Raw genomic sequence first — 19932 nt, 5'->3', positions numbered from 1 at the left:
ACAATCCCTTCGACCATCTGTCTAAACTTTCTCGCTACCCTTGAAAGACTTGAGAAACATATCGATGAATAATCCTTTACCTTTAAGACTCTTGACCATACCATTGCCTACAGCCCATGTACCCAAATATGGTAAAGTGATAGAGCCGGCACCCAGCTCAGGCCCAAAGGGTACAACCTATCCAAAGGGTGTTCAGCTCCAAGCGGTCATCGTTGACGAGATTGAAAGGTTGCTAGGAGACTTACCAATCCAGTAAAAGTACCCGGACTGTACTTTGTGAGAGCTTTTCCCTTGATCTCGTTTACAAGGCTGACAGGAGATGGAGATAGGTTAGTCTACGATATCCAACATGGTGGAAGAAAGGGGAAATTAGGCTCACTTGGTTGCTACAACTTTACCTTGGACACCACCGAGATAGGCTGTCTTGAATCCAGGCGCAGCTGTACAATCTCCAATAGCGTAGTAATTGTTTCCTGAAAGCGGAGAAGAATCACTGGTGGCAGCGACCTTTTAAACGTCGCAATGAAACGTAGAAAGTCAATTAATACGCAATCGAAACGTCGATACCACTATGAGTCTCTGAACTTACCTTGAGATTATCGTCAACTCTGATCAAACCACTGCCTTCGACGGCATTTGAATCTGCTTTTCTAACTAAAGTTGAATTAGGTTTATTACCGATACTTAAGAAAACGTAATCTGCTTCTATTGTTTTCCCTTTTTCAGTCTTGACTCTTACTAGACCTCGCTTTTGACGACCGAAAGAACCATCCCATTCACCTTGGCTTACTTGATGCTTAGGGATGATAACTTTATCATTAAGGATGAGTTTGACTTTATTTTGTTCAGCGAGAGACACAAGTGATTTAGATAATTTAGGAGCTGTAGGTGGTGAGCTCCATGATTCTGGAGTAGTGTTGGTTGATTTGCCATTGGAATCTGGAGCAAGAAGGGATGATCGATTATGAACTATTGTTATTTCTTTATCTGGATAAGCAGCTCTGACTTCTCCTGCCCATTCGACACCGACTGTTCCACCTCCAACGATCACTATCTTCTTAGCTTTCTTAGTTTCTTCTTGACTGTTGATCAAAGCTTTCTTGTAGTCGTTGATCCCAGTCCAATCTGCAGAAGGTCGCATGGGTGATGGTTGAGTTGATCCAGTAGCTACGACCGCTTTCTGTGTGATCGATCAGAGCAATGGGATAACGTAACAATGTAAGCAAATCGTTACTTACTCTGAAAAGTGGCAGGTGTCTAGCCAATCGTGGCATAGCAATGAATGAGGTGAATCAGATGAAAGGAGACACTCACAAAGAAAGGAAGCTCGGTTGAACCTTCGAAAGGTTTCTCCAAAATGATAGAATTCTTTCTCAGCTCGACAACTTTATTGGGTGCGATAACTTGATGTTGTGAAAATTCAGTGAAGACGGTTGAGGTTTTAAGCGGTACGACAATTTTATCTTCCCAACCTGACATGCATCATAGTAAGTCATCTGATCAGCTTTCCGTCTTTGCTTTGAAGCCGTAGGAAAAGGACTAGCTGAGAAAGATTACACACCAGGAACTACAGAAGCTCTGAGAGCTGCGATTGGATAGAACGAATAATCCAAAGCATCAATCAGTAAGATTCGATGAGTTCTAGGTATGATTGGAATAAGCTCATTGGCAAGAGCATGTCCAGCTACCGAAGCTGAATTCTCAGCATCATTCACATTAGCACCTTTCCCAGTCAATCTTGACACCTCAGAGGACAATGTCGTTGCGAGGCGAATATTTACCTCCGATGATCACTATGTTTTCGTAAGTTTCTCTGGCCATTATCGATTGACTCAGTTTAGGTTATGAATGGGTCAAACTAAATTCAATCGATTGTCGAAAGACGGTGATATTATTGTATGCGTGCGAGTACGAAAGATTGAGAGGGAGGATACAGTCGAAACTCGAAAAAGATTTGCTTATTAGTTCCACATATATATGTGTGCAGCTGTCATCCCATTTTATCTCGGTTTAGTCGGCAAACAGATGGTTCGTAATGCCAAGAAATCTAATCTTAGTACTTCCGGTGGAAACAATAGTATTATTTCTCGATTGAATCCAATGTTCGAGGTGAAACTCACACACGCTTTAGTAATCATCGTGAAAATCCCATGACCGACGGCTTGAAAACTCGTAATAAAGCAAGTTTACCACTGATTGATCATCCATGAGTACAGTATCCCAGATAGCCATCGGATCCAGGAGATCAGGTGTACCTGACCCGGCGGAGTATCTAGTTTATCTAATGCATATTGTACTCCATGATTCGACTGGAAGGACAGATTGCAATATGGTAAAGGTCAATTGAGACGAATTCTTAGCTGACAAATGCGGGCTTTCCATTGGATTGAGCGAGAAATTTCGCCGCGCCAGAAGGACAAATCAAACAAGCTACTCCTCGTACTCTAGTCTTTGACATGCTTGGTGTTCCTCATCTATTGTACAAAACGGCCAAAACCTGTTCGAGTCATGATCCGTCCAGACCCTCCTTTGAGCTTTCCAACAACCCTTCAACCACTGTTAGTCAGCCTTGTCCAACAGGGTAAGCTTGTATACCACTGCTTCCTGCGGAGACAAATGTTCTGTGATGCAGTCTCGGTTTTCAAAAGAGAGGTAGCGGCGGAAACAATAAGCTCATAGACGCAAGGTCTTTTGATATACACGCCTTTTTGCAAAGGTGCACCTCTCACGAAGGTCCCAAAATCTGATATTCTGGCAAAGAGATGTGTGTCTTCTCATCGGAAGCCTCCGCCCTCATGAAAACTTGTGAGACGATATGCATGAGCTCTGCTGTGCATTCTTTGGTTCTCTTTTTCGATATCCAAAGCCATGCTGAATCTCAGATTGGGACTTCGCAGCACCTCTTTGCTGCAACGATTACCGCAAACGGTCAGAAGCTTGTTGTTCGCTTCGACACTTTCGTCATATTAAGTATATGCATGTTTTCCTGTTTCTCCGTCTTCATCGGGAAGACATAGAAGACAAAGGTTGCAATAAAATGCTATCGTGTTACAAGTCCAGATATGCCTTATTTCTCTGCAACATGACGTCAGCTGGCTTCGTATATACTGAGCTCGTATGCCCAGACCGATGTATCGATACATCCTTTGGTCACGATATCCTTTACGAACCAGAACTTCGAAATTATCAAAAGCATTCAGTCATAGACTTGTCATTCAACCCAAAGGTCTGGTCGGCACGATATAAAACGCTCTTTGATCTCGAATCTCTAGATGAGCATCTTCGTATACACCACACTGTCTTTTAGTTCGGTCAAACTCATAACATACTGTATCGACAATGAGCACCACTTCTAATGTCAGCAATTACGGGTCTGTCAAAACGAAAGTTTGGACGTTGAAGGATCTAACATGTACTAAATGTGGGTGAGTATAGGACTCTGCCTCTCTCTGTCAGCATGCCGAATACCACTTGCATTGCCTAGCGCCTAGGGGGATATCAGCAAATCACCTTATGCCAAGGATAAAGCTAATATGTGTATTTTATAACGTACTCTTTAAGGACTTCGCCCGAGAATAGTGATACTATATGCAACTGCCTCACCAAAGGCATGCCAGTATCGGCAAGGGAGTAAGTCTACCGTCTTGAGCCGTAGACTTGATTTTCGAGCAAATCATTCAGACTTCATTCATCCTGTCCTGGATACTGTACTCGACGTTTTGATCTGGTATTGAGTCAAGCTAATGGGTTTGCGGTAGTGAAATGAAAAGACATATCCAGTTTTTATTTGACCAGTGTACAAATGGTGACGCCAACGGAGAAACAGAATATTGGAATAGAAGAGTCAAGGGTGATAGTACATCCTCTGTGTCTGGAGTCTGAACGGCATCGAAATCTTAGAGCTTATGCGGCTTGGCATGGAGACTGAGTCATAGGGTACTGCGTCTAATGACAGCGCCTGAGAACTCCATGAATTGTCCATTAATGTGTATCCAAGTTTTGAGGCTGGAACCCTCGGTCGATCACCAGGCTCTCATTGTGTAGCATTCCCTAAAGGTGGTGATACCAGTTGAAAGGAAGACATCTGTCCATTGATACCATCCATTGATTGCGATGACAAAGAATGACGCGTGCACGTCCTTCTAACTGTGCTTCCCTTATATTATTGTACATAGCTATTTTTTCCGGCTCCTTTTTGAGATCCTCGTGGTGCAAGAAAAAGCTGAAACCTTGAGATTTGACGTTTAGTGTTCACACATCCACATCGTCTGACTCCAAAGATATAAAGAGCAAGTATTCGCAATTTGTCCGTTTCCTAGTTCTCCCACCAACCTAAAGGTTTGACAGCAAATTATCGCAATGGAAGCGCATCACAATATCGCCGCTATCTCTGATCAAGAAATTGCGTCCGTTCATCCATCAGACATATCGTGCTCAGGTGGATCGACAGTGGATGGTCAACGTTCGACCGGTGCAACACCTACTATCTCCACCATTGAAGAAGGAAGCATCCTTAATGAGGATAATACAAGTGATCACTCACCATTTCAGACGACTCTTGAATCGGAACAGCACAACCCTTTTGATGACAACTCGCTGATCAACACCCCTGTGGAAAGCAAAGAGATACAGAATCCTTGTACAGTGCATTGTACAAAGCCGACATTGATTAGGATCACCACTTCACCAAAACCGACTCCTCTGAACTCCCCAAGTGATTCGAGAGATGCACAGGCGTTCATCACCAGACCTTCCAGTAGCTCGACGAGACGAGATCACAGAGCCAACGAAACTACCTCTAGGCCCGTGCAATTGGACACTTCCGGGGTAGATCAACAGCAAGCCTTGTCTGACAATCGATGCGATCTTGATTATTGTAGTTCATTGAAAGCTTTACGTCAAGAAATGAGGGTCAGCTTACTTGACGCACGCTCTCGGAGCTCACTTGCCGCATGTTCTCGGGAAGAAGATTTCATAGAGTGAGCTCAGTTCACTGCCACTGTCAGAAACCTAGAATTGGGAGCTGACAAAGTGCAGTCGAGGGATCTCGCAGCTAGACAAGGCTTTGCGAGATTGTGGCATAGCTCCGAGTAGAGACAAGAGGAATAATTCTGATGTCGGCATGTAATTTATTGCGAGGATTGCCAAAGAAGTGGCACGAGCTGAATAATGATGAGATATAATATGCATGTATGTAGGAGTCTGAATGAGGGAGCCTCCTTCGGTCTATTCAATGGTCATCAGTTTCTAGTATTCTTGAGCAGAGAGAGAGATTTGAATCACGCGTACTCTATATTTGTGCTTGATATATTCCCTTCCCACCACCATACACTCTTCCACTATACTCTATACCACTACCTTGTGATCGTGATCTAGCAGCCAACTTCTTTCCTTCTGCTTCCGTTACGTTCGAGACATGTACTAATTCTTTCACTCTCAATATCCTACCAGCGGTTGTTTCTCCATAAGGATGCAAGACAGCTTGACGTAATCTAAACAAGCCCAGTGCTTCCAGCGTCAATCTTGAGGATGATGGTAGACCTATAGGTGATCGTATGAGTGTTATGAGATGATGCGTTGCCGTTGCCGATGATGTTGAGGATGAGGCTGAGGCTGAGGCGGAAGATGTGTTTGAGGAGATTTGTCGAACGGAATTACTGAGTATGCGAGAGCCGAACATTCTGCGAGCGATGATGATGATTGGGCAAGAATTGAGGGGCAGTCCTTTAGGGGTGAGAAAGCTTATTCCTGTGATTCTTCTGGGTCGATCTGGCAAGCTTTTGCTTATTTTCGAGTTCTCTGTGGATATATCATTCAATGTTCAACATCCGTTGAAATGTTGTCCATCCATGGGATCCAAAGTGATAAGCGGGAAATCTGCTAGGTGAAGAAAAGTGCCATGACGTGGATTTAAATCAAGGTGGTATCGTATCCGTACGTCAGTGTCTGGATCATTTTAATCCCGAGTCATTCCTCGTGCATTCCCCCCACTTCCATCGTCGATAAGAGAAAAAGACATCTGTCAATCCATTTACTTTTCGACTCGTTACATATCAACTCGACATTGAGCCTAAAAATAAAGACCGAGAGCACCGCAACAGCTCTCTTCTCCAATCACACCTGCTCTCTGAACCCTTTTTACCCGTCCCCGCTCAAAGTATCATCCAGGTCTTCCACCTTCAGAATGTCATCATCAGCCGCCCGATACGGTGGTAACGCAGCTCGAAGTGCTGTTCGACGACCCCAGCGACCTGATACTCTCGCATCTATGAGAAGGAAAGGATCACCACCACACCTTCTCACTTTAGCAGATTTATCTCCTGAACAAATCCGAACTTTGATTCAAAATGCTTTGGCAGCTAAATACGTTTGCAAGAACCTTTCTCCCCGAGCATTGATATCTAGTTTGAGCAAACGAACTGTAGCTTTATTATTCAGTAAAAGATCTACTCGAACGAGGGTCGCATCTGAATCTTCTGTAGAAGCATTAGGTGGACATCCAATGTTTTTGGGTAAAGACGATATTCAATTAGGTGTAAATGAAACTCTTGAAGATTCAGCTAAAGTAATTGGAAGTATGGTTGACGGTATCATGGCTCGTGTTGGAGGTCATCATGAAGTTGAGGTCAGTTGTTCTCCTATCCGTCTCCGTCTCGCTTACTATAACCAGGACACCAAAACAGCTGACAGCATCAAATTAACCAATTCAGACATTAGCGAAACATTCACCTGTACCAGTCATCAACGCTTTATCAGATTTATATCATCCAACTCAAATCTTAGCAGATATCATGGCATTACATGAACATTATGCTCCTCAACCCACTCCCCCCGACCACGATGCAGCCGAAGGTGCTCATACATCAGTATTGAAATACTTCCAATCTTCGGTTGATCCCTTGAAGACCCTCAAAGGAAAGAAAGTAGCTTGGGTAGGAGATTCTAATAACATTTCGAATGAATTGATGGTCACCTTACCTCGATTGGGTATGGAATTCAGCTTGGCCGCTCCTAAAGGTTATGATGCAGTTGATGACAGAGTGTGGAAAAGGGTGTAAGTGTATCTTGTCATGTTCTGACTCTCGTCTTTCCTTATATCGATATTTGCTGATCACTGATCCCGATACGCACTTTTAGCATTGAAGCAGGTACCGAATCACTTGTCAAGCTCACCAACTCACCCGCTGAAGCACTCGCCAATGCTGACGTTGTGGTCACCGATACATGGATCTCAATGGGTCAAGAGCAAGAGAAATCTGATCGATTAAAGGCATTTGAAGGATATCAAATCACAAATAAAATGGTTACTGATGCAGGTGCAAAAGAAGATTGGAAATTCATACATTGTCTACCCAGGAAACAAGAGGAAGTAGACGATGAAGTGTTTTATGGTCCCAGGAGTTTGGTTTTCCCAGAAGCTGAAAATAGGAAATGGACCATCTTAGCTTGTTTCGAGTGAGTGATGATCACTTCTCCCCTACAGTGAACAAAACCGCTGATCGATCATGATCGTAGTATGCTATACGGTCAATGGAGACTACCTTAGTCATGTTACTGAGACAGCCGAATCTTTGAAGTACGATTAGAATGGAATGGAACTCCCACGTCAATCGAATTCATAACAATGCAAATCATGTATGTCGACAACCACATGTACAAATATACAGATAGTTCTTATTAATCAGGATTAAGAAGGTGATCATTCAAGATCGAGAAGACTGTCGTGACTTGACAATCTCCCCCAAAACCCTCTCTGAATTTCTGTATTGAAACTTTTGAAATAATCTGGACGCTTCTCTGATCAATTGACGGGGAAAGGGGGTCGCTTTGTGAGAGTTCGATGTGGGTGATCGGGTGAAGGAGGAAGAAGAGGAAGAGGAAGAAGGAGAAGGAGAACCGATCTCTTACAAAGTCAGATTTCGTATGGATCCATATTGGTGATGCCAACGAAGCACTCACTACCTCGACGAGTTCAAAGACACGTGCTTCCTCTCTGGCTCCGGGTGTGGTGGATTTCTCTGGTTTTGAATCAATTGATGACCTGGTAAAGCATTTTAGCTTTTGAAGAAGGAAGGATAGAAGGAGTTGTCAAAATTTCCTGTACTTACCGGAAGATGATTTGCCTCGAACAACAATCGCTCTCCAGCTGCATACAGTATTAAGTCCACAGGTCATTAAGATACCTCACTCTTCCGAGGCGGGGAACAGGTTTGTTGAGCTGTATCAGTTCAGGGCAGATCAGAAGCTCAGCTTTCGAGGAAGAAGGAAAGAAGGAATTGCTTACATCAATCTGTGTCGTCGGTATCGTATCGTCGAATGGTTTTGACTGCATCGTAAGACTGGCAAGTTAGAGAGAGTGTACGTGTGTGCGCAGGTTTCCGCTACAAAACTAGGAGAAATGGATGGAAGAAATAGTCTGACATGAGATGATGGGTCTGTAACCGTTGTTATTTTCCCTCGCCATCACTCTCTTCATCCGTAAGGTAGCCTCCACTTCTGATACTCCCCCCCCCACCTTCGTTGTAGTAATATCAAGGGTCAAGGTATGATAATGGCTGTCAAGTGATTTGCCACTCCAAGATACGCCACAAACCTGATTGTAAGATGGTCCAGAAGACTCTCCACTTCCTGCTCTCTCACTACACGCCTGCTGCTTCTTCACTTCACAAGGATCTCCTCTCAGAAATGGGTAGATGGTTCCTTCAGTGAGGTGAAACACATAATATCATATACCCTTTTATCGGAGTATATGTATCCTGACTGATCCTTTTACATGCACGAACAATGCTTTGATCAATTCCAGGAGAGGGACATCAAGCGATACACGACAAAGGAGCGTGCTCGAAACGTTTTTTCAACATTACTGTTAGTAAAAGGAAAGAGGAATCGACTTTACGCTCATGACAAGGAGCCTATCGTGCTTTTCCTCAATCTTTCATTCGACATATATGAATGTATACCAACTCTTCCCTCTCTACTAATTAACCGAGAAAGACTGCAAGACCCGGCAGTGAAGTAAAGCAGCATTCCAAATATACATTACTCGATACATCCTCCGCCTCTCCTATCATCACCTGACAAATCTTACAACGTTGAATGGATCAGCGATGCCAGATATATCGATGGAAGGTCCAGATCTCGCTGAGGAAGAACAGAAAGCTCTGAGTGTTATTCATCAATTATGCGCCTTCGAATTCCTGTATATGGAATTATTCGCTTCTTTGGACGGTATTGATAAGCTTCCGGCGAGAGGTTCAAAGACATTGAGGTTTGAGAGAGACTGGTTATACATCAATCCAAGAACGAAAGTATGTATCTTCCCGACTTTGTCTCTCTGAGGAAACTTGATTCAAACTGAAGATTACTATCTAGGAGAAGGCAAAGCGAGACGATGGAGTTGAAGATCTGGAGGCAATGATTAGACGAATGTAAGTCTGTCAGCGTCCAAACTGGAAAAGGAAGACTGCTCATGTCTTGATATGTATTTGTGTAGTACTCAATCTCAAAGAGATGCAGGAGATAATGTTATACCTGAACGATATCTGAGAAGGCATGTAATCCCTTACTCCCCTTTTCGTAAACGCGATGACTAACAATATATGGTCACTGAAATCTACAACAGGATCGAAAATAATTTCCTCTCGGCATTACACAATTCTCACATCAGATTAGGTATATCGAAAGAGATCCCAGATGAAGTGGGCTTATTCGTGAAATCAAGGTCAAGATCAAACAGAAGCTCAAGCTCAGATTCGAGCCCTCGACCTATGCAATATGCGAGGAAACAGCCTGCTTCCAACTCAACTGGAACTCTATCGAGGATAGATTACCTTAGGAGAAGAGATGTGAATAAAGCTGATCTCCAACATTATGACATTGATAAACCGAATATGAAAGGGATAAGATTCGAGTTATTTTCGTTTCCAAGGAGAGTGAAAGAAATTGAGCAAATGGGATTTCTAGATGATTTAACTTTTGATTACAAACATCGCTCAAATCCTAAAGGTAAAAAAAGGAATTATATTTTGATTGGATTAGGTTTGGCCAGAGTTATCAATGTGAGTACAATTTCTTAATTTCACCCACCTATCTTGATCCCCACTCTCTCTGAAGGTCAAAGGATTTATGATTGATGGTGGCATATCCAAATAGCATCACTGCAAATTACATAGTGTGACATGGCCTTTTGAAAGCGACGCTTTGAGATTTGACGACCAAATAACCAGCTTGGGGTACATGGCTGGTAGAAAATTAGAAGTCAGCAAAGAATTGAAACCAGGAATGGAGGTTTTTGGTTATTACAGTGCCGAATTTGGTGAGTTGCTGTTGTTTCGTCTCCCTCGTAAGGGCACAGAAAACCGATGTTGATATCTATACTTACTTACCTGTAGCGAAATTAGATTGGTGAGGTCGAGCACTTGTTCGTCTGGTCTGATGAATCGAGCTGATCCCTGTTATAGTCTTTGTACATGTACCGATCATCACCCCTATCCTCGACCCAGTAGTCCGGACTCGCATGATTCTTGCCCTCCGCCCAGAAATAGTTCACCATTTCTCCGAAATACCGAGGTACTCTCACAAGCCGATTCGATGGATATGGGTACAATTCAGATGGAGGGGTCGAAGCCGAAACATCGTTATTCTTTTGGAAAAGCACATACTCCTTTCAATGCAGATTGGACCAGTGATACAGAACTAAGTGAGAAAAGAAAAGATCAATTGACGAGAACTAAACGTAAAAAGGACAAGTACAAGAAACATGCCGTCGTTGAACTTGATGATGACGAGGATGAAGATGTTCAGTATGTTGGGACCCATCTTTCGCCTTCAAAGCAAAAGAAGAAGAAGAGGCTATTCATCGAAGAGGAAGAACAGCAAGACAATGATATTTTCATTCAGGACACAATGGATATCAGCAGTCCAATACTCTCAGAGCCAGAACGAGAACCAGCACCGGAGCCCGGGTTGGACCGATCATATCGAGATCACGTATCAAACTCCCCTCATTCTGTAGCCAGTGGAAAACTCAATCCCCTGAGCGAAAGAATCGATGATCGAGTGGGAAGGATAAAGATGCATGAAGGGCGATTGGAAAATATCATAGCTGAATTAGTAGATTTGAAGGAACAGATCACGAATGATAGAAAGGAAATCGAGGCATGCAGAAAGGAGAACAGTCTCGCAATGGTTAATTCAAATGTAAATCGAAAGGGCAAAGGCAAGGAGCGAGATGTCGATGTGGATATAAGAATGTCGGAACCAAGGAAGAGTGTTTCAAGAATAAGCGAAAACTGTACAGCCATCGTTGAGAACGAACCGGGGAGAAAAAATGCAGGGAGTTCAAAATGCCCGACGGTGTGTAATTCCTCTTTGTGGTACAAACAGCTGATAAGGCGCTAATATACATAGTCTCAGCAGTAGGATATTGATCAAACATGTCGAAAGTTGTAGTCAGAATGGAAGTGATATGTATATACTACGAATAACGGAATGGATCAATCAATGAAATTATGGCACACGAACCAGACCATGATCTCACTGCCCGAATCGCCAGCCTTCATGTCATGTTCAGCGAAATGCACGATACCTGTTCGAGCTCATTCAGTCATCGGTGACAGCATGGGAAACTGCGAACGATGATTCCATGCAATCGAATGCACACGTCATTCGAGGTCTGTGCGCCTGTCAATAAGCCTTGTTGTCTGTACTAGTAGCGTCTGACTACTGCAGATCATGTGGCGTGGAAGTTTGGTTATTTTCACCGACACCTTGACTCCCTTCTTCCTTTTCCTTTTCTTCTGCATCTTCCCATATCTCGCAAAACAGGTGAACTCATTGTGTTAGATATTCAAGATGAAGAGGACAAGACCTCAACGAGACTCAACAAATAGATTCAGAGCTCCCTGTTTCCCTTCCATGGACTCTAAGGTTCCCAATATGGTGAAAAGGGAAAGTTACTCGTCTGATGAGGACGAAGATGATGAACCTTCCCCATACGACCTACTTGATAAATCTACTCAACGCGACATAGATCTTTTGCACCAGATCTGTGCTTTAGAAGATTTTTATCAACGTTTCATGGCTGTCATTTATGAATTGGATCAACCCGCCATGAAAGCTACTTACCAATTAGATTTCGGTAACAAGGATCTTCTGAAAGATCCTGCCACCGGAGTAAGCTTCCCTGCCGAACGGCCGGCCTCGCTGTTAGAAGGATCTGCAGCTGACATGTTATACACCCCACAGAAATACGTATCTAGAGAAGACAATCCAGCTCGCTTGATCGAAATGCTTGAAAGGATGTAAGCTTGTGACTAACACAGTATACCCTGCTTCTACATGCTTATGACGGTTATTATCTGCAGAACTGATTGTCAACGAAAATCAAAAGATAACTTGGTTACCGAAGTTATTCTCGGAAGGTGAATATCATTATTTCATGCGTCCTTTTTTATTGGGCAGACCTGATGACGATTCATATGAAACTCATAGACTGGAATCCACCTTCATAGAATTCCTTCGCAATACTGAAGTGGAACTTCGGTCTTGTCCCAAGTACAACAACGGCGTAGGAGTCTTCCTTATCCGTCAGGCTTTTCCCAAAGGAAAGCCGACGAAAGATCCCCCTGGCAAAATCGATTTGAGAGGGATTCAGTTAACATTGTTCACTCTGCCAAGAGGGATTGATGATGCCGGCAGATATGGGTTCAATTCTGCCTTGACTTTCGACAGACCGGATGATGCTGATGAACGTCGGCAAAGGCTTTACTTGGGCTTAGGAGTCGGGCGACTAGTAAATGTAAGTGTGATTATCACACTCCAGTACAGGAATACTATATCGAACGGATTGATGTCTATTCAATTGTTGCTTCACACACGCACATAGCACAGTTGCAAGTACAATATAGGTTGGGTCCTAGAACATTCAGACATGGATGCACTCAGTCAGAAATCTGGAAATGGTATAGGTTGTGCAACTTTCGACTTCAAACAGGTTGTGGATAGGACCAAACCTGGTGATGAGTTATCTTGTTATTACAGCGATTACTTCGGTGAGTTGTGATCGATGACGTGCAGGGAACCACACTGATAGATACATCGATTCTGGTCAGCTGAAAATCTCTGGTAAGTACATTGGTAGCAGAGCGTCCTCTTTGTCCAGCTAATATCATTGATGATTATTGTATTGCCCATTAAAGCCAATGTGACAACAGCGTTGTGCATCTAGCTTCCAGTGAATCGTCTGAACATGATTCATCAGGTGAATATCAGGAAGGTAAACAAAACAAAAAGAAGTCTGCTTCAGAAGCCAAATCTGCTTTCAAAATGCGAGCGCGAAGAATGAGATCGAGTTCAAGTAGACTTTCGCGAAGATCTGACACCGAAAATAGCACCCAAATGATAAAGACTGCAAGGGTTCCGCCACGTGAACGACTCAAGTTGGACACCAGACTCGGTTGGTCAGCCGATGAGGAATTTCAATCGCCTATCGGCAAACCAACGACACAGAGGTCTGAGGCCAATGCAAATGCCATTCAAGAAGACTCTGTTGATAACGTTCTATCACACTTTCCAACATCCAAGATTCCTGACGTGGCGGGTGGTCAAATAAAAGGGATATCAGTGGTTAAAGGGGTTATGAGACCTAAATACAATGACACTAACGACCGTATCAGTACTAACGGTCCCGTTGAATCTAATCCACCTCTACCTTGGGGTTTTACTGACGCTGATCCTGATGACTTGCTGAATGATCTCCATCCTCCAAGAGTGGCTGACACGAACCTTCAAGTCCTCGCTGATACGTCGTCCGAATTAGAGTATTTACCTTTCTCGGGTGACGACAATTGTCGGGCAGCAAGCAAACGACCTCAATGTCATCCACAAACCTACATCAAACGGGACAACGAATTCATATCAGCAATCCAAATAACCGAGAACACTAAAAGCAAGAGTGAACCAAGAACTAGAAAAGCTCCATCGACTCGAAAATCCGTTCCACCTACTGAGAAGTCTTCGGCAAGAACGATAGATATAGTCGGAGCAGGTGCACTGACTACACCATCAAGCTCGAAAATTCCCGAGGTCGCTTCACTTACGCCATTCGACGTGGCGAGATATTGGAATAACAATATTTCAAGCTCAACACCCGCGCAGCCGACCGGTCCTGTCAATCAAAACCCAGCATCAAACATCTCAGAGTTTGTCTGCCTCGAAGCTGATCAAACAGTCAATCACCCTCCCACTGCTGACGTATTGGCCGAATATGCACCATCTCCTCCAGCTGAGACACAACAGCAAATACAAAAAAATATTGTCCGCGTCAAGAGGGTCATCCGTGACCATGCCAAGTACATGCACGAGCTCTCTTTCACTCCAGACTTGCCAAGCCATGTGTGGAAAGAGTGCAAGGAAGTTCGCGATAAACATAATGAGGAGCTGGAGCGACTACTTCGGCAGGTCGACGAAAGCGGAGAGCGCGGTGGGTCTCTGGTCAGTACAAGCATGGGAGACTTCGTAGATAGCCATGCTTAATGGTATTATGCTTTGTTAGTGCGAAATAAAGAAGAGACTGGCACTGGGGATCCCAAGATAACTGCGCACTTCCAACCTATCTCTGGAAGTGGCAAAGAAGTGGCCAAATCCTACATCTAGTTCAGTATGAGTGAGTTTTTCTCTTCAACTCATCTGCTGTTAGCAGTGGGACTACGTCTGAATAGTTTTTTGAAATAGAAATCAAATGAAGAAATCGGGGGTGATCGATATGGGAACGTAGATCATGTTGACAGTCGATTAGAGGCTGATATATTCAGAGGATAAGTACCATTACTACAGTAGCAGTATCATCGTTACCAATAACTATTATACACAAAATCATAAACTATCCCATGACTTTTCATATGTTTACATGTATAATCGTACGTAATATCCACTTTTGGCTTCGCATGACTTGCACGATCGCGATATCTGCCTAAGTGTTGTCAGATATGGGCCGTCTACAAGAGCTGTTTCTGGCTTACTTTGCTATAAGGGATTGTTCATGTATAGAACCTTGCTGATAAGTTTCAACGAAAATGACGGAACCGCCAGGCAGAATAGATAGTTGTATTGTGTGTTGTTGTAACCTTTCTCCACACTCACTGAAATGCAATGATACAGTACTTGAAGCGCCACTTTCACTTTTGATTTTTTTCTTGTCTTGTTTCTTTCTCTTTCATCTTTCAAGCCGCAATTTTCGTTCGTCTCACACCATAGTGGTCTCGTCCAAAGCAAAGTTTTGTATTCCAAGTAAGTCCATTATGATGTCGTTTGTAGTTGACATCCACTCGATGAAGCTGAGCATGAAAAGTAATATAGGCCCATCACTGGAAATCAAGATTGAGGATTTAGAGAGACAAAGAGAGGCAAGGAACCATACGATCAAAGTCCTTCATCAGCTCTGTGCTTTCGGGCAGGTATTTTCAAGAGATCCTGGCTGCTCGAAATCAGCTTGACGATGCTCTACCTCGAGCCTGGCTCAAATGTGGTGCTAGATTTCACAGATACCATTTACAATGATTCCGCTCAGGTAAGGTGTTGTTCAGCAAATCACTCCCGCATCAGATGGGAAAGTGACAGTGACTAACATTGCTACATAGTAGTGGCTGCTCAATCCAAAAACCGATCGGAAGATTACATCCGATTGCTTTACGAAGATTTGAGCAAGTTCTCTTCTTCCCACAATTGTGTTCTCAATCTTAGCGTACCTGGGATAGTTCAATTCAACAAAGCGAGTCAACGGACAATAATACTGTATACCCAAGACTTGGTTGCGACAATGAGGTTATCTTCTATCATGACCCTCCCTCCCCTCCCCTCTCTCCTATACACACACACGCATCAACTGGTTGGGCATATCCGTTGGATTACATACAGCTCTCATACGTTTGTGTGGCACAACGAGCTGCAATATCAAACCATTCCCGGAAATCAAGGTAAACTCGGGGTGTTTCGAAAGCGGCGCGAACCATGGAAGAAAATGAGATTCCCCGACATCCGAGAGATTGCATCTGATCTCTTTGCTCTGCCTATCGAGCGTGAGGACTTTGAAAGAAAGTTTGTGTTTGACAAGGTAAGAGAAGGTCATAACAAGGTCTTCCGTACTTCAGGTCCAGCTAAAATTATCAATGTGAGTGTATTCTGTATCCTACTCAATTGCCTGTACGACAAGATAGTTGATACTGCACGCGTTGATCTAGTCTGCAGAACGACTCAATATGGGATGGAATCTCGATGAAGTCAAATTAAGGTGCCTCAGCGGAGCAGAATCATAGAATACGATTGAATATGGTTTGCTGCACGTCGGACATGTTGAATCTAACCCGATCTTGCCTGGACGACGATGGATCAAATTTACTGTAAAGAATCTGGTCAGTTTCAAGGTGGACGTCCAACTGATGAATAAACTGACATCGATGATTTTGGATATGTAGCTAGGGAGAGAAGGTGATGTGAAGCCTTTGCAAGTTGACTTGTAACTACTGTAATCTGATAGCATCATAGCATCATAGCCTGTATTTGTGCAAGACGAAAGGGAATTGCCGTCTTCATCTAATTATTATTGATAATATTGACGAACCTGACACAGCTTCAGACTTGGACTCAAACTCCAGCTCGACTACAAAGAAGTTGACGATAATGAAAAGGGCTCCATTGCTTCAAGCTAAAGTAAGTTTCACCTTGCCCACATTGTGAGTGATAGTCTGGATCGAATCAGTCAAATGGATGACCAACATATGCTTTCCCCTTTTTGTTGCACCCATAAATGATAGTGTGACGGAGCGTAGGGATTTCTGTAAGCTAGATATAAGTATCGGTAGTAATGTGTATACCGTATGCAGCAATAATCTGATGGGAGTGCCATGTATTATGAATGGAAGAAACACCAAGAGACGACATAATCAGCAATCATCCGAGAGGTGATCAGTGCGTTGAGACAGGTCAATGCGCCCAAACTTACACGTTGTCAAGCATGGTAATTAGCTATGCTCATTGTTTTTGTTCATCATATCCTCCCTTTACTTCATATCGTATCTTACTCTATCCCAGTCTCGTTGCCTGTTGCAATTTTGCTGCATTCATCCATCCTGATAAAAGCCAAAGATGACGACCCTCAAAGGGTCAGTGCCAGCGTCGAATCAGAGTAAGTGTTTTTAGCCATTCTAGATATCCTAGGTCTGGCAGCTGACGTGAGATTCATGAGGCCTCGAACATGAACCAAACTCAAAGTTTCATGAACAGGTGCCATCACAACCAAATAGAATTAGTTCCCCCGGACACACCTCTTCTACACTAAACCTTCCGATTCCTGCGCCAAATGCCATCGAGGTGCTCCATCAGCTATGCGCATTCGAGCAAGCGTTTCAAGATATTCTTTCAACGCAATATGGATTGAAGAGGGGTCCTATCAAAGCCAGCCTAAAAACTCCTAGTATAGATCTATCGCCAGTGATGCGTTGTCATTTCGCTCATGTACGTCACTATCCAAACCGAAATACCTTCTACCAGCTCGAGCGCTAATCGATCATTCGCGACAATAGGAGCCACTGAATGCCGAAACCAATCTTCACACAATCTCAAATTGCTTCAGAGAACTGTGAGAATACGTTTTTTCTTTCACGCATACAAGCTTCAGCTTACTTTCACCAATAACTTATCGAGAACAGCATCAATCATCAATTTGCTCTAAGAGGAATCTCGTCTCCCGTAAATGGTTGCAAATGTGAGTAACTCGACTGTTTTATTGAAGAAATCATGTCAGAGAGTAGCTAAAGTCTTGTACTTCATCTGATGTCAGCATCGAGGGGGTCTTCCAAGATTTCCTATTTCAGTATCATGTTCACTTGCAGCCTTGCCCTGAACTCGACAATCAAGCTGGAATGTATGTGAGTAAGGACTACATCACAGGAAAGTCGAAATCGGTTAAACTCTCTGCCATACAATTTGTCCTTTTCTCCTTTCCATCCGAAATTGATGACGTCGAAGAGCTTGGATTCAGCAATAGTTTGACTTTCGATTATCAGCAGACTGGACAAGACATTGTTCTGATTGGGTTGGGCCCAGCACGAGCTATCAATGTGAGTGAGCAATATCTCGCCTCTCCTGTGACTGAGATGTGAGTGAATGCTCAAACGATTCTTGCTTCATAGCATTCCTGTAAGCCTAATGTTCATTGGGATTTTCACGACGATGCTTTGGCGTTCGAACCAAATTCTCCTTTGGAAGATATTGGGTACATGATACTTCCCATGACTGCAGTGGAGGAAACTCCGATTCTACCTGGTCATCCATTATCTGCTTTTTATGGTGATCACTTCGGTCAGTCCTCGGAATGACTTGCTTTGTCAACACTTTGCCACATGTTTCCAGGCTAACATGCTTATGACGTATCGTCTAGCCAAGAGCTTTTGGTACGAGCCTTTCTACTTCTTGCTTCCGAGCAGATATACAGATCGCGGCTGACAATCGTTTGTCAACGAAATGTAGCGTGTGTAAACACACCACTTACCACAGACACCCTCGACCCTTGAAACAAGATTGCGAAGACAGTAGTAGTGATAGTAGTGATTCCGAATATGATTACCAATCCGATATAAAGGCGAAGAAGAGGCGCGGTCAGATGAAACAGCCACGATTTCTGGCATCCGAAAGCATTCCCAGTAAGCCAGGAATCCCCCACAAACGGCCCTCGTCAATGGTGGTGCTTGAACCTACAAACAAATGTCCAAAAATCCCACAGCAAATGTATACACTCGTTTCGAGCGAGATGGTGAAACAAGAATCAAAACCTGGTACTAATACCACCTCTTCGAATCCCGACTCCCACAAACGTGGAGATACAATTCATGCAACGGCAAATTCTATAAATTCCGAAAAAATTACTTCCTCGTACTCAAGCAGCAGCTCAGCGAGCTTTGACAGCTCCAATGGCAGCCGTTCAGTTTTTACAGTAGACAGAATAGGCACGTCCAACATGGCAAGGAAGGTGAGGACAGCTGATCCTCAGTTGATGGAAGCCTTCCTCAACGCCCAGAAGATCGTGATCAATCAACAAGAAGTGATCAAAGCTCAAATTTCAAGACCTGGCGCCAGTCAAAGTGATCTCGATCAAAGCCAACTTATTCTGAAACAGAATCAAGCCACTCATGATCGATTAAGTATGATGATTTGGGGAGAGTAAGGTGGAAGAGATAGTACGCATCGAGATCACCGGTAAAATCGCTCAACCAATTTTAACTCAGATGTATCGAGCCAGTGACCTATATCTTATATCACCTATATATTATATACCCACAGAGAATATAAATATATATATATACAGTTAGGTGGCAAAAGTATCCGATCAATTTTACAGTATATGATCGACTTTTTGATCGGATACTTTTGCCAAGTAACTGTATAGGCTTTACCAAAATATATCAAAACAGATTGTTCTCATCTCGACGACAGAAAAGATGACCAATATGCATATATCTGACTTAATTACACATACACACCCAAATGCATACAGATAATAAAATACCTTTTTATTCGTTTCTTTACCATATATACCATGCTTCAACAAAGAAAGAAAGATAAAACACAAAATAGTTTCTTTTCCCGATTATTACTTATGACCAGCCAAATGTGTAAAAAGATGATAGAACAGGACTTTCGTTTGGTTGATTCAATAGACTCTCACTAAAAAAGGTATGAAAACCGGAAACGAAAGAGGAAGAAAAACAACAGGATCTCTAATTCTATATGTAGCCCTTCTCTCCCATCTTTACCTCCCAAAACTTATACCAGAACCACGACGAATTTATGCGAGGGGGATATATATATAATAAAGTTTTTACCATTTACACAGAAATTACTCTTTTTCGGAAAAGGAAAAGAGTAACATGAAGGGGA

At 43.1% G+C, this 19932-nt stretch overlaps 7 protein-coding genes across 7 annotated transcripts; 5 read left to right on the top strand and 2 right to left on the bottom strand.

Moving 5' to 3' along the window:
- Positions 1 to 21: 21 nt before the first annotated feature.
- Positions 22 to 1821, bottom strand: IL334_000939 (uncharacterized protein; the record flags this gene model as incomplete). Its single annotated transcript, XM_062932701.1, has 7 exons — positions 22 to 177; positions 246 to 309; positions 380 to 507; positions 590 to 1180; positions 1315 to 1472; positions 1562 to 1693; positions 1782 to 1821. 7 exons carry the CDS (start codon positions 1819 to 1821, stop codon positions 22 to 24), a joined length of 1269 nt encoding a protein of 422 aa, XP_062788752.1.
- A 2538-nt stretch (positions 1822 to 4359) lies between these two features.
- Positions 4360 to 5128, top strand: IL334_000938 (uncharacterized protein; the record flags this gene model as incomplete). Its single annotated transcript, XM_062932700.1, has 2 exons — positions 4360 to 4979; positions 5038 to 5128. 2 exons carry the CDS (start codon positions 4360 to 4362, stop codon positions 5126 to 5128), a joined length of 711 nt encoding a protein of 236 aa, XP_062788751.1.
- A 162-nt stretch (positions 5129 to 5290) lies between these two features.
- Positions 5291 to 5680, bottom strand: IL334_000937 (ribosomal protein L30; the record flags this gene model as incomplete). Its single annotated transcript, XM_062932699.1, has 1 exon — positions 5291 to 5680. One exon carries the CDS (start codon positions 5678 to 5680, stop codon positions 5291 to 5293), a length of 390 nt encoding a protein of 129 aa, XP_062788750.1.
- Positions 5681 to 6184: 504 nt separating this feature from the next.
- On the top strand, positions 6185 to 7546 carry IL334_000936 (uncharacterized protein; the record flags this gene model as incomplete). The annotated part of the gene is made up of 4 exons (XM_062932698.1): positions 6185 to 6625; positions 6711 to 7054; positions 7138 to 7455; positions 7516 to 7546. 4 exons carry the CDS (start codon positions 6185 to 6187, stop codon positions 7544 to 7546), a joined length of 1134 nt encoding a protein of 377 aa, XP_062788749.1.
- A 1576-nt stretch (positions 7547 to 9122) lies between these two features.
- On the top strand, positions 9123 to 11421 carry IL334_000935 (uncharacterized protein; the record flags this gene model as incomplete). Its single annotated transcript, XM_062932697.1, has 8 exons — positions 9123 to 9308; positions 9373 to 9428; positions 9494 to 9550; positions 9623 to 10058; positions 10153 to 10315; positions 10392 to 10404; positions 10461 to 11355; positions 11410 to 11421. 8 exons carry the CDS (start codon positions 9123 to 9125, stop codon positions 11419 to 11421), a joined length of 1818 nt encoding a protein of 605 aa, XP_062788748.1.
- A 432-nt stretch (positions 11422 to 11853) lies between these two features.
- On the top strand, positions 11854 to 14655 carry IL334_000934 (uncharacterized protein; the record flags this gene model as incomplete). The annotated part of the gene is made up of 8 exons (XM_062932696.1): positions 11854 to 12174; positions 12247 to 12302; positions 12366 to 12422; positions 12493 to 12799; positions 12887 to 13052; positions 13113 to 13125; positions 13200 to 14482; positions 14555 to 14655. 8 exons carry the CDS (start codon positions 11854 to 11856, stop codon positions 14653 to 14655), a joined length of 2304 nt encoding a protein of 767 aa, XP_062788747.1.
- Positions 14656 to 17142: 2487 nt separating this feature from the next.
- On the top strand, positions 17143 to 19219 carry IL334_000933 (uncharacterized protein; the record flags this gene model as incomplete). The annotated part of the gene is made up of 7 exons (XM_062932695.1): positions 17143 to 17182; positions 17243 to 17511; positions 17706 to 17761; positions 17837 to 18116; positions 18189 to 18357; positions 18437 to 18449; positions 18526 to 19219. 7 exons carry the CDS (start codon positions 17143 to 17145, stop codon positions 19217 to 19219), a joined length of 1521 nt encoding a protein of 506 aa, XP_062788746.1.
- Between the last annotated feature and the right edge of the window lie 713 nt (positions 19220 to 19932).

Source organism: Kwoniella shivajii, chromosome 1 (assembly GCF_035658355.1).
Source record: "Kwoniella shivajii chromosome 1, complete sequence".
NCBI lineage: Eukaryota > Fungi > Basidiomycota > Tremellomycetes > Tremellales > Cryptococcaceae > Kwoniella > Kwoniella shivajii.
The sequence above is the reverse complement of the archived record's forward strand: the minus strand, read 5'-3'. Positions and strand labels throughout refer to the sequence as shown.